The 12,709-nt window shown below is 56.6% G+C and overlaps 1 protein-coding gene across 24 annotated transcripts in view; it reads right to left on the bottom strand.

The window, feature by feature from the left end:
- The window catches only part of DYSF (dysferlin), a 226,014-nt gene that overhangs the window by 109,043 nt on the left and 104,262 nt on the right, over window positions 1-12,709 (bottom strand). For all 24 annotated transcript variants that reach the window (XM_045054361.1, XM_045054369.1, XM_003984110.6 and 21 more), the window contains 4 exons: window positions 11,248-11,354; window positions 6,145-6,337; window positions 3,879-4,034; window positions 80-211 (listed from right to left, as the gene is read on the bottom strand). In XM_045054361.1, coding sequence (XP_044910296.1) covers window positions 80-211; window positions 3,879-4,034; window positions 6,145-6,337; window positions 11,248-11,354 — 588 coding nt within the window. The remainder of the gene's footprint in view (window positions 1-79; window positions 212-3,878; window positions 4,035-6,144; window positions 6,338-11,247; window positions 11,355-12,709) is intronic.

The raw sequence follows: 12,709 nt of genomic DNA, 5'->3' as shown, positions 1-12,709 counted from the left end.
GCAAGCAATAAAGAGAAGTGAGGGGGTCCAGCACAGCTTGGGGCACAGAGGGCAGGCAGGGCAGGCCAGCAGCACTCACCGTTTCAGCAAAGACGGACAGCTTTCCCTCAGCAAACTGGTTGAACTCCTTCTCATCCACAGAAAGCCCAAACCAGAGCTTCACCCGTATCTGCACTGGCATCCGGGCTCCAGGAACGCCCTCCATTGGATACTAGGTACCAGAGAAGGACAGAAACCCATGATTCCCTTTAGGATCAGGATGTCCCAACTGAGACAGGGATTGGGGGTAAGGGGGGGGGGGTCCTCCAGGACTGGACATATTGGCCTGACACCCACTAGACATATGTCCTGTTGGAGGAATTACCAGAATTTCACAGAAAGAGAAGATATAATTTTTTTAAAAAAATTCTTAATGTTTATTTTTGAGAGAGACAGACAAAGCACGAGTCAGGGGAGGGGCAGAGAGAGAGGGAGACACAGACCCCGAAGCAGGCTCCAGGCTCTGAGCTGTCAGCACACAGCCCGACGCGGGGCTCAAACCCACAGACCGCAAAATCATGACCTGAGCCACCAGGTGCCCCAGGAATGTATAATTAAGGCTTCTCCCCACCTGCCAAGATTCCTCCCTGCCAAAGAAGACTGTATCATCCACACCTAGGCGATCTCTGCTAAAATTAGCCATGCCGAGATAGACCAGGGTCCCCCATTCTCCCCTCTCCCACCACATCCCATTCCTGTTTCTTCTAGAGTAACACTGCCCAATGGAACATATAACATTTCCGTCGCAATGAAAATGGTTTGTACCCACATGGTCTAGTCTGGTAGCACTAGCCCCTTGTGGCTGGTGACTGAACACTTGAAACGTAGCTGCTGTGACCGAGGAACCAAATTTTTAGTTTTATTTCAATTAACTTAAATGTAAATAGCACCTTATGGCCACCATATTGGAGAGTGCAGTTCTACTACGTATCTCTAAAGGAGATAACAACGATCCAGGTCTGGAAGGGGAAGAGGTTAAAGCTTCCTCCTTAATTTTCAGTTTGTTTGGGATGGGGGGCTGTGTTTTTGTTATTTTTGTCTTGGCTCGATGTCAGTGTATCATCTGATAGCCCTATCCTTTCAAGCGCTTATCAGCATGTTAACCACTAGGCACTGGTCCTCAATTGCTTATTATCCTGAAACTTTCAGAAGCTCTGCCAAAATGGAATAACCACAACAACCCAGCATAAAACATTTATTCTCCACAACTACTTCCCTGTTTGATTGAAATCAACGGTCAGATACGGCCTGAGGAACAGAAGTTCTCACTCTTAGAACAACACCCTGTCTCTTACAGGAAGTAGCACATTAAGTACCTAGGTTTCGTGAGCATGAGCCTGGAGGGGTATCTCCTCCTCTGCAATGGGGTGGGGGCTGAATGAGAGGAGAAGGGAGTTTTGATGGGTTCAGAAGAGGAAAGGGGGGGCCGAGGTAAGAGGTCCGCAACAGGTAGAGGAGGCCTACACCCCAGGAAGGAGAGCCCAGGCCAGGGAAAGGGATCAGAAAGGGGTGCAGGGCATGCCACGACAATGATGGGCTCACCCGTCACCCGGTCTCTCTGCTTTTGGTTCATCCGTGGTAAAGCCTGGAGGAGGGCCTGACCCCACATGTCACCCGCTGGAAACCTCCCATGACTGTTGGCTTCAGCTGTCCCCTCCCTGGGGTGGTTAGTGGCCTTTTTCCCTCCAAACCACGAGCCCCAGGGAGATGGCAGGAATGCCTGACCCTCCCTTCCCCCTTCCAACCCCAGTCTCTCCCCTGCCCTCCCCTAGACGGGGCCAGCCTGCCGGACCCAAAATAGCAACAGCAAATAAAGAAATGTCTAGTTTGGGGCTCCTCTCCCTCTCTACTGGTGCTCATTTTTTCCAACTTTGGTTTAAGTTAAGAAACACCAATGTTTTCTTGGTCTCTGCTTGCTGCCAACATTTTTGTAGAGCTTGCTCAGGAGCTACTGGCGGGGCTCATAAACTCAGTGGGGAAGACTTCGAGAAACAATTCTATATCTTTTTTTTTTTTCCTTCCTTTCTTTTTTTTTTTTTTTTTTTTTTTTTGCTTGGAATCAGGGAAAAATTTTCAGTTTGTGTTTCCCCAAAGACGCAGGGCCGAGAGGTCAGAGCCTGAAGCTCATCCTGTTCAAGTACATCCCCACCTGCACTCTAGCCAGACAACCTTTCCTGGTTAGCCCCGCTCCGATGCGGCAGCTCCTTCACTTCCTTTCCCTTCTGCCCTGCTAGGCGAGAAGCTGGCTTAGGAGGGATGTAAAGCAGGATGCTAGGAGGTTAGGACAGCACAGGGAACATGCCCCAGGTGGCACGTATGCAGGTGAGAGGGGGCAGCCCACCGCCTGACACCTGCCCACTCTCTCTCTAGGCAAAGCTGGCCTCCCCAGTGACCCCAAGTCCAGGTATCTGCTCATCTCTGCCTTTATGTCGGCCTCCAGTCGTGCTGGTGGAGCCTCCTCTCCCCAGGGAGCAAGGGAGCGCCACGGGGGAGAAAGGGGAGAAGAGCGGAGAGAAACGGACATTCATGGATCACCTCGTTCCAGCAAGACCCACGGCCTGCGTCACCTACCTGAACCCTGAAAACCTGTGAAGTGGGCAGCCTCCTGCTCATTTTTCAGGTCAGAAGACCGCCAGCAGTTCAGGGAGGTTAGGCAACACAGGATTCCAGCCAACCCTGTAACCTGTCCACACACACTGTGCCGTTGAAGCCTGTCCTCTCTACCGACTCCAGGGGGTGACAGGAATGACTGGCCAATACGTGAATGGGTTGACCAACAGCCACTGAGAGGTTTGAGGCTAAGGCTAACCAACACTGAGTGGCTGGAAGAGGCGAGGCAGGTGCCGGTCTTAGTGTGGATAGAAGGAGGGGTGGGGGAAAGAAGGCTGAGAGCAAGGGGCTGGGGCAGATGGGCCAGGCTGGGAAGAAGGCCAGATGGCTGATAATTCCAACAGAACCATCTGGAGTGAGCAGTGAGTGGCAAGGGGCAGGCCTGCCGTCCAGGGCTACTCTTCCTCCGGCAGGACAGCCTCAGTGACAGCCCTTCTAACAGGGACTCTCCCCTCAGACCCGGGCAGTCACGGCACAGGAAGGGATTTCCCTGAATTGTGTCCTGGCCACCAGGCCACAGTATATCCCAACCAAAGCAGCCTCGGCTCTCTGTTCCCACATTAACCTAGAGAGGAGGATGGGGGTCCTCAGGCACCTGCTCACATCCCTGTCACTCAGCCCAAGGCTGGCCAGTTAAGAAGACGGACAGGGTGCAAGGATGGGGGTTGGAGGAGGAGGAAGGGGAGGAGAGGTGCAGGCAGGACAACATGAAGGGTACTGGATTACTCGGCCCCAGCTCCCTGAGGGGCCAGAGCCTTAGGCACACTCGATGCCCAAACACCAGCCTTCCCGCAGGGAAGAACTTGAATCTGAGCATGATCCCAGCTGGAGTCAAAGCACTCGGGCAGAGCATTGAGGTCTCTACCAAGGCTCTTACAGGTTGGGGTGGGGGCTGAGAGCTGAACCCAGCCAGATCTGGGGAGATCGAGAACAGCCTTGGGAGTTAGCCCCTCCCAGACAGCCAGGGGGCGGAGGGTCACAGACCCTGTCTCACTCATTCCTAGCACCTCCGATTCCAGCTCCCACCTGCCAACTTTCTAGACCAGGTGTGTGGGGTCTAGGGACTTGGTAGGGGAGAGACAACAGAAAACGGTTTTACACAAAGCCCTCGGCCCCTTCTGAGACTCAAGCCTAAAGACTCAGTTAGATGGAGAACAGGAGGCGACATGGAACAGGAAGGGGACAACCTGGGAGAAAATACGGTCACGACTTGAGAAAAAAGAACCCACTTTCAGAAATATCGTCTGCAGCTTCCCACAATTCTTGCCACAGTAGTTGGGACCCCGCCGGGAGAAGAGGATCTCGTGGGCGGGCACCCGCTGGTACGCCACTCGCTTGTCTCCCTGCAGCATCCAGATGATGATGTCGGGCAGGCTGTTCTGGGGCTGGAGAGAGGACGGCAGTCAGGGTAGGGAAGACCCACGCCCCACAGTCCACCCTGAGACACCCAAGCCTCTCCTCCCAGCTTCCAGCTCTCCCACCACCCACCCTCAAGAGTGGCCCATCCCTTGACCTCCCAGGGCCAGCTGGGCACCTCTGTCTTCAGCAGCTATGAGCCCCCAGGGACAGGGCATGAGGCTGCGTCCGCTCACATCAGAAGCCTGCCAAAAATTCACTGAGCTGAGTCCACATTTTCCGGGAAGAGACACTCCTGCCTGGAGCCGAGAGCTTATGTTCTTAGATCTCCCTCCCCTGGGTAGATAGATGCTTCTTGGCGGGGGCAGAGATTGGAGGATTTGATTTGACTCGAGAAATGACATCATACTTAAGATGCTACCCTTCTTCCTCACCCCCGAGAATAGCAGCAAATCCATAGATGTGCCCCTTCCCCGAGGACACTCCCACCCTCCTCTCTCTAATAGCAGGGACTTGTGGGGTCTGGTCCTTTTCTGGGCTTAGTGACATTGGGCTCTGAAAATGGTGACTAGCCCGGAACAAAACTGCAAGGCCCTGAGCCCCTCGGAGCCACTAACTATGAGTGAGAACCACTGGGCACAGCCCATCTGCTTCCAAGGTTGGTGAGCAAAGTGTGCTCAGTGAGGTGGCGCTGGGCCTCTAACCAGGGCCACGGCTGATAGGTGATGCTCCTAGAGCCTCGCTGGGCATTTCCCAGCTGCACTCCCTCCCTGCAGCAGAGATAGGCAGCCCCACTGGCCACATGAGGAAATTCAAGCTCAAAGAGGGTAGGAGCCAACCAGGTTCCTCTGACTCCAAATAATGGTTCCTAACCACTCTCCCAGCGTGGTGCCAACAGAGCGGCAGCTGCAGTGCTCCTGGGAACTTGCTAGAAATGCAAATTCTCAGGCTCCACCCCAGACATGCAGGATCAGACAGGGTCTACAACCTGTTTTAACAAGCCCTTCAGAGGATTCTGATGCACACTCAAACCTGAGAAAGACTCTCTCTGGGTTCCCTTGCAGTCAATAGTACACACTTGACCTTAACCCCTCCCAGCCATATCACAATCTGTGCTGAGAGTTCCAGGGTCAATCTGGGCCAAGATTATGGAAGGCAGCCTTTGTCCAGCCCAAGAGATTGGTCTGTGGCCACTGCATGGGGACAGCCTGTGGCTGGGCAATACAGTGTTTGCCCAGGTAGCTGGCCACATGCCCAAGGCCTTGCTCAGGGACGAGTCCAAGGCTCACTCTCAGGGACCAACTCTTTGGGCTGCCTTCTGCACAGCCTCCTACCTCCTGGACCCCCTCTCCCCTTCCACAACTCGCCTCTCCAGAAGCCCCTCTCAGGCCCCGCCCTTTCTTACATTCCTTCTGGGGAGGTCCCTCCTCATCACCCCCACCCCCTCCATAGGGGGACCACACACCTCTGGTCGGAATGGGCAACAGCTAGTCTACCCATAACATCTGAGCAGAACTTTGTCCTCATTCTGGACAAATCTGTAGAATGCTTGCTTGCCCTAGGAACTGGGTGGGTACATCTGACCTGGGGCGGGGAAGGGGGTGCTATGCAGGTGGGGACAAACTGCAGCCACCACTCTCTGATTCAATATAACAAAGTTCAGAGTTACTATAAATGCAGCCTCCTCAGGCCTGGGGCTCGGAGGCATTTGGGAGAGCAGGAAATGCAGGGCCACCAGAGAGGCAGGTTCAAGGCCAGGTGCAGAAAGGTACTAGTTGGCAGGAAGGAGTCAGGTCCCCGGGGCAGCAGGCCCCAGCACTGAACCTGGAGCCAGGCGTCCTGGGTTCCAGTCCCAGCTCTGTCTCTGGCACACTTTGGTGACATTTATTGAGCACATTGGGGGCACCGTGCGAACACTACCGCACAACAGGCTCTGAGCTAGGCCCCGTAACACCCAGGATCCAATTGCAACCTCTCTCCTCCTGCTGGGGACATTGAGGATCAGAAAAATTGAGTCACCGAACCAAGCCCACCCAGAAATGGAGCCAGAGCTGGATCACAGTCCAGACAAGTGCCCACATCCCTCCCGGTTCTGATGCTCTCAGGGAGGAAGAAAGACGCCTTCCAGGGATTGACTACCTCATCTGCCAGGGCCCGGACACGCAGCAGCCAGTCTTCCGCCTGCTCCAGGGCAGCAGCGAGCTCGCTGCGGCCAAGTTTCAGTGCCAGGGCCGCCTCAGTGATCTGGCCTAGGTGACGGGTACGCAGCTTGTACAGGTACTGGTCCAGGTGGGTGGCAGAGGGTATCTCTTGGACGTCACCTAGGGGCTGGCTGTGAGGGAGAGACAGATGAGATGAACCCGGCAGTCGTCCAGGCCCAGGTACACATGCTGTACACACACATGCACATGGACACCCCCCCCCCCGCCAAAATAGGCCCCACACCCTCCGCCTGCCTGTTGGGTACTCCGTGTGCCCCAAGTGCCTTCTCCAGCCTGACCCACATGCACAGTCATCTCCATGTGACCGGCTCCATCGTCACCTCCTCCAGGAAGCCTTCCCTAACTACACTGGTCTGTGTGCCTCCTGTTCTGAAGTCCCTCCGCCCGTTATTCCAGAGCTGCCTGTTTGGAATTTAGGAGTTCTTTTGTATGTATGTGAGTTCTGTTGCATGTGTGTCTCCTCTGCCCAACTGACTGCAAGCCCTCAGAGGGCCCAGCAGGTCCCTCGGTGCCCTGCACCTTTCTAGAGCAGAGGCCGGAGTGCTAAGTTGCCCTTGGCTGAAATGAATCCGTTCTGTTGTATGCACACTTTCTTCAGGAAGGAAATTTATGGACCCCTGACAAGCCACTGCAGACACTGTGGGGAGGCCGGCAGCCAGCAATACAGATGTGTCGACCTGGGGCAGCCCCATGACACCCCTCCCAGAAGCCTTTGGAGAGGAGGTGCGGGGTACATACAGCCCCAGAAATACAACCCTAGGCCCCAAGTGGGGGTTGGGTTTAAACTCAATCCTATTTGGAGGCAAAGAACTCTGACCCTCCCCATCCCTCTGGGCTCCCTGGAAGTCTTTCTTCACGTGGCCCTTCCCAACCATACTAAGCCTCTAGGGTCAGTCCATACACACACAAGGGTCATGCAGGGAGCGTGGGGTGGGGGCCTCTGTGCTCTCCCTCAGCAGGCAGGAGCCCTCTGGATTACCCCTGCTTGGGGGTCTGGGGGCTGCTCCACCCCTGCCCCACCCCCACTGAGCCCTTGACTCCCAAGCAGGACATCAGTCAAACCCGCTCCACCAGTCCTGCCCCCAGCACTTGCAGCCCCCCCCCCCCACCTCACACTCCCCTCCCCGCAGCGTCTCGACTCCGGCTCCCGGCTGATTTATTTTTCTGCCAATTTCCCCGAGCTATGCAGAACCAATTACCGCCGGAGCGCAGCGGCACTGCGGCCGCCAGATACACCACTCTGGCAGGCCCTCGGCGCACTACATTTTTCCTGTTATTTTTTTTAATTGAATTTTTAGGGTGGGGGGAGCGGTACGCAAACTCCATCTCGGGGAAACTTAAGCCCCGGGGCCTGTCTCAGGTCACGTACTGCACACCCTGTAGTAATATAATATTTACTGCCCCGAGGGTGCCGCGGATGGGGCTGCCCCAGGCCAGGAGAGGGGCGGCCTCCATCCCCAGCCCACTCGATTGGGGTGGAGGGGCATGCCGGGTGGGTAAAGGGGGGCCTGGGCCAGAGTCCTGGCTGGGGCCTGCCTGGGAAGGAGGCCTGAGTGGGCCTGAGGGTGGGGGCAGGCAGATCTGGAGTTGGATATGAAGAGCTGAGCCAACGAGGCTGATTTACGCTCCCAGCCTAGGTCGGGAGCTGGGAGGGACTGCCATACAGACCACCAGAGGGAGGTTTTCATGGAGGCCACCAGTCCAGCCAAGACTCCCTCAGAAACAGCCAGGACCCGTGACTGCCACCAGCAAGATATCCTGGACCTTTCCCACCCCAGGAAAGCCCAAGGCAAGAGGTACCAAAGGACAGGGAGACTGGAAAATGAAGGTCAGATGATATTGTGCCCCCAACCTCAAACAGGGGCTGTTGCCCTGCCAAACCTGGCTGACTCGGAAATGGTGGGCAGGCCCGGGGCAGGGCTCAGTGCAGGCTGAGAACAGAGCTGGACCGCTCAAAGTCGCTGCCGTCCCCTGCAGTGGATGGGTGTCTTTGTCAAGAATAGCATCTGGAAGGGACAGTATCCAGCCTGAAAGATGAGCTGGTCCAGGGGTCATTCACTTCATTCCTCATGAGCTGGTCCTGACGGGGGGGGTGGGGGGGGGGGGCTGGGTTTGGAGATCCCGGCTTGCCCACAGGGAACACCCAGAACAGAGAGGCTAACAGGCTAGGTCCACTGAGCAGCCTCAGAGGCAGAAGTACTTCCTGGAGGAAACTAATCAGGCCAAGAAGAGCCAGATGGCTTTCTGGCCGGAGGAACAGCATGTGCATAAGTCGAAAGCTCAGGGGCAGGAGGGAGCACATGTGGGGTGGTGAGAGGCTCCAAAGGGCCGGAAGGTAGGACTTCTGAGGTCCATGAGGCAGAGAGGGAGTGGGGACAGAGAGGACCCTTCACCAGGATGAGAGCTGGGACTTTTCCTGAAGGCAGTTGGGAGCCACTGAGGGCTGAAGCCAAGGTGGCATGACAGTTTTAGGAAGACTCCCGAGAGTGAACTGGATGTGCCGACAGAACATCCAGGTAGAGATGTGTAGCAAGCAGATGGGTCCGTAGGTCTGAGGACGAGAGGAGAAGGCTGGGCTGGAAGAACAGAGGGGGCACCACTGGCAGGGGCAGACCGGCTACCAGGGAAAAGGGCGGATGGGAAACGAAGGACATTGATTTCGGAGGCAGGATGGGGCTGGCTGAAGGAACGGTGAGCAGCCAGGGGTCGGCTCTGGTGCACTGGCTTGGGGCCCCAACGCTTGTCAGCATGGAGTCAGAGGTGAAGGCAGGCCTCTTGCTGCTGTCCCAGGGCTATCGGTGGCCTCGAGCGGTGCCTGAAGGAATTGGTCCTGATGCTTAGTATTCCTCCCTGGAGAGCCATTTGTGCATTCCAAGAAGATGGGAACCTTCCCCCCAACTCCTGACCTGGGATCAGTGTCCCTAGGGGGCCCCCAGGCACCTTCTATCCCCAGGAGAGGGACTCAAAGGGGACCAGGCTTAGGCAGAAGTATGAGAATAGAGTCCTGAGAGGGCCAGTGAGGGCAGCCCAGGACTTGGGTCCCACCTGTCTCCGATGTTTCAGGCACCTGAGACCCGCCAAGGTCCACACGACCCATGATTCAGGAGCAGTGCTGCGGGTAGAGCCCAGAGCCCTGGCCCACCCTCCACACCCGGGCTCTCAGGCTCCGAGCCCCTCCCTGTGCTGACTGCGCCCCATGTGCCCCTCCAGCCTCACTCTGTCCTCCAAACTCCAGACCACAGCTGTCATCAGGTACCCAACACAGCCAGTCCTAAGCTCCTCGTCTTCCCCTAAAGCTGCTCTTCTCCCACTGATCCCCTCTGAGAATAGCCCTATGTCTACCCAGCTGCTCTGGCCAGAGCTGGGGAATCATTCTAGACCTTCCTTGAGCCCCCATATCTAATCAGGCCCAGCCACTTACTAGAGGTATGAATCCTAGCACAGAAAGCGTTCATGACGAGGCTGTTGTCATTATGATGCCTCCTCAGGAGTCCACACTGCCCTGTGTCTCTCTCTGTCCCCATCCCTCCCCATGTCCCTGGCTTGGGTAACATCTTCGTCCAATGTCCGCTCGCCACCCCACCAACCCCCTGGCTCACACTATAGCCAGGGCGAGCATCTGAACCCCGAGGACCCCCGTGGCCCCACCCAAAGCCTCTCAGAGCCGAGCTCACTTTGGTGGACCCCTGGGTCTGTCCCATTTGGGTTTCAGCTTCCCCTGCCAATCCAGGGAGGAAGCAGGCATTTCAGGCTTCTGCACCCTTACCTGGACAGTCCCCTCTCCAAAGGCTGGCTCCCACTCCTCCTTCAGAACTCACATTGGGGGCATCCCCTACTCCAGGAAGCTTCCCTGAATTCAACTTGAGCTTGATGTACCTGCTCTGAGCTCCTACGGCACACGCCTCTAACTCCCCAACGTACGTCTTTTGCTCACTTTTGCATCTGTCACCTCAGGAGGGCTGAAGCTGTAGGCTTCAGAAAGATTCAGGGAATGGGTGAATGATCTGCCTGAAATTCCACCACTGCAGGGCAGGGGAGTTTCTCTGGGGTAATGTTTTGTTTGATAAAGATGCGCTTCCCAACTGGGGCACAAAGGACGAGAAGGCCCTGTGTCAGGCGGCCACGGTTACCCATCTCTGAGTGTAAAGGCACTTCTCGGACATTCAGCAGAAGGGGAATGGTAAGATTGAGAGGGGCACAGGATACGGTTTCATACATTTACGCTTAACCCCGCAGACAGTAGAAAAACAACTGTTTATCATTAAGTCCATTTAACAGCTGAGGAAATGGAGGTCCAGAGAAATGAAGCTGCCCAAAGCCACAATGCCGGTTAAAGGGACAAGAAGCTAGGTCTTCTGACATTTTTTCTTAATAGTAATTATAGCTACCATTTATCAAATACTTCCTAAAAGACCAAGCCTTTTGCTTACATGCTATCATAAGCAGTTATTCTTAATATGTGGTTGAAGATGAGGAAAGGGAGGCTCAGAGCAGGTGGGTGGTGAGCCCCAAATCACCCAGCAGTGGAGGGGAGGCCGAGATGCTTCCCCTTCTGCTGGGCCTCTAAGCACCCGCACTTTCCATCACCCCCAGAGCCCTCTTTTCCTGAAGCTGACGATCAGCCGTGTCAATAGAAGGTTAAATAGAAACCGGGGTCCCCGACATGGCCTTGGGGAGGAGGGGCACTGTCACCCCCACCAGCCAGCTCCTCCTGGAGATTCCATCAGGGAAATAGGAGGTCGGGGATCAGAGACACAATGCTCCCCATTCAGGTGAGCCGGGCCGCCCCAGGCCCGCAGCTGCCGCTGCTGCAGGGAGATTTATGACCTGCTCTAAATGTCACCTTTTCAACTCCCCGCGCTGGCTCCACCACCTTTGGACTCAGCACGGGCTGGACTGCTGGCCAAGCGTGGCTGGGGAGACGTGCCGCCACTCACTGCCACACACGAACACTCCTAGGGAAAGGGCCTGGCTGAGCCAGGAGGGGCGGGGGGGCGCGTGGGTGCCAGGCACCCCCTACCTGCAGTCGGAGATGAGCTCATCCATCAGCTGAGCCAACAGGGAGTCCACGTCCTCGGGGCTGCACTGAGCCTTCAGGGCCAAGTGGACTTGCTCCAGGCCAGCTTCCTGCGGAACAGGCAGGCGAGGGTTGGGAGCGGCACTGCAGGGCGGCAGGTACACACCAGACCCCCAACCCCCAGGCCCCGTCACCGAAATCTGAGTCCGTCACCCTGAACCAAAGGAGAGAACAGGTAGAGCAGAGAAGGCGGAGCCCAGACCCAACAAACCAGAGTCTGTCTCGCCTCGAGAACCTTCCGGGGCTCCCCACACCAAACAGATCCAAATTCCCAAGCCTGGGACCCCAGCCGCCGGCCTGGTCACGGGACTTAAGGCCGTGCACAGGCTCCCACAGAACTCCGCTGCATTTGGCTCCTCACCGGGCCCCCTCAAGCTGGTCTGATAACTCACAGCCGAGGGACCTGCTGAGTCCACACCAGTCCCCATCTGGAAGGGCCCATCCCTTCCCAATCTGCCCGCCCTTTCTTCAGGAACACTCAGACAACCTCCAATAGCAGGGAGTTCCCTCTCCAAACTCACGGCCCAGTCCCTCCCAGGTCACATTCGTCTCCTCCTGGGGTTCCTCTGCAGCCATCTCCACGGGCCTCAGCCCTGAGTTGTGAGACAGAGACCTCTCACAGAATACCTGTCAGATCAAGGGCTCACCCCTGAGTCCTCTCAGGTCCCCTCCCCACCTGTCAGCCTCCCTGAGCACATGCCATTCTGAGGACAGGCCTTGGGAAGGACACCCAGTCCAGGCCCTCAGGGAGCGTCTTGCGAGAGAACAGCTGACCCCCAAGGAGTCTGGACCTGTAGAACATGGACCCCAAGCCCTGAAGAACTTGGGTGCTGGCTGGTCTCCTCCTTCCCCAAGAGCTGCCAGTCTCAGGAAGACTGGCCACCATGCCTTCACATAGGCCTGTATCCCCTCCCTGCCCCTTCAAGACCCCAATTGTCCCCCACACCGCTCCTCCATCCTCCTCACTGTGCTCACCTCCACACCCACAGACATGCCCAAGCCTCTGCAACCCCCTCCCTCCACCCCGCTGCCCCCGGCTTGCTCCAGCAGCGTGGCCGCACCTGCTTTCCCGAGGTTCCCATGGGCCACCCTCCTTGTGGATGAGCCTCCATGCACGCACAGGAACAGCCTGGGGCCACCACCAGGATCACCAGCTGCACGCCCTTGACCTCTACACCTGTGTCCACTTTGATGTCCTCCACTCTCTGGCCAAATGCCAGGCCCTCAGCTCTCAGCATCCACAGGGAAACCCCCAGAGAGCCCCCTGGTCACATCCAAAGCAGGACTCACTGCCTGACCTCATACACACTGCTTCTCCCTGCCTTTCCAAGTCCCCAGCCACCAAGTCCTTCTAGCCCAAGTCCTGCAGCTTTGCTCCTGAGGTCCCTCCTGCCTGGCGCCTCGT

This window comes from Felis catus, chromosome A3, assembly GCF_018350175.1.
Source record: "Felis catus isolate Fca126 chromosome A3, F.catus_Fca126_mat1.0, whole genome shotgun sequence".
NCBI classification, from domain to species: Eukaryota; Metazoa; Chordata; class Mammalia; order Carnivora; family Felidae; genus Felis; species Felis catus.
This window is presented reverse-complemented; position numbering and strand designations above follow the sequence as displayed.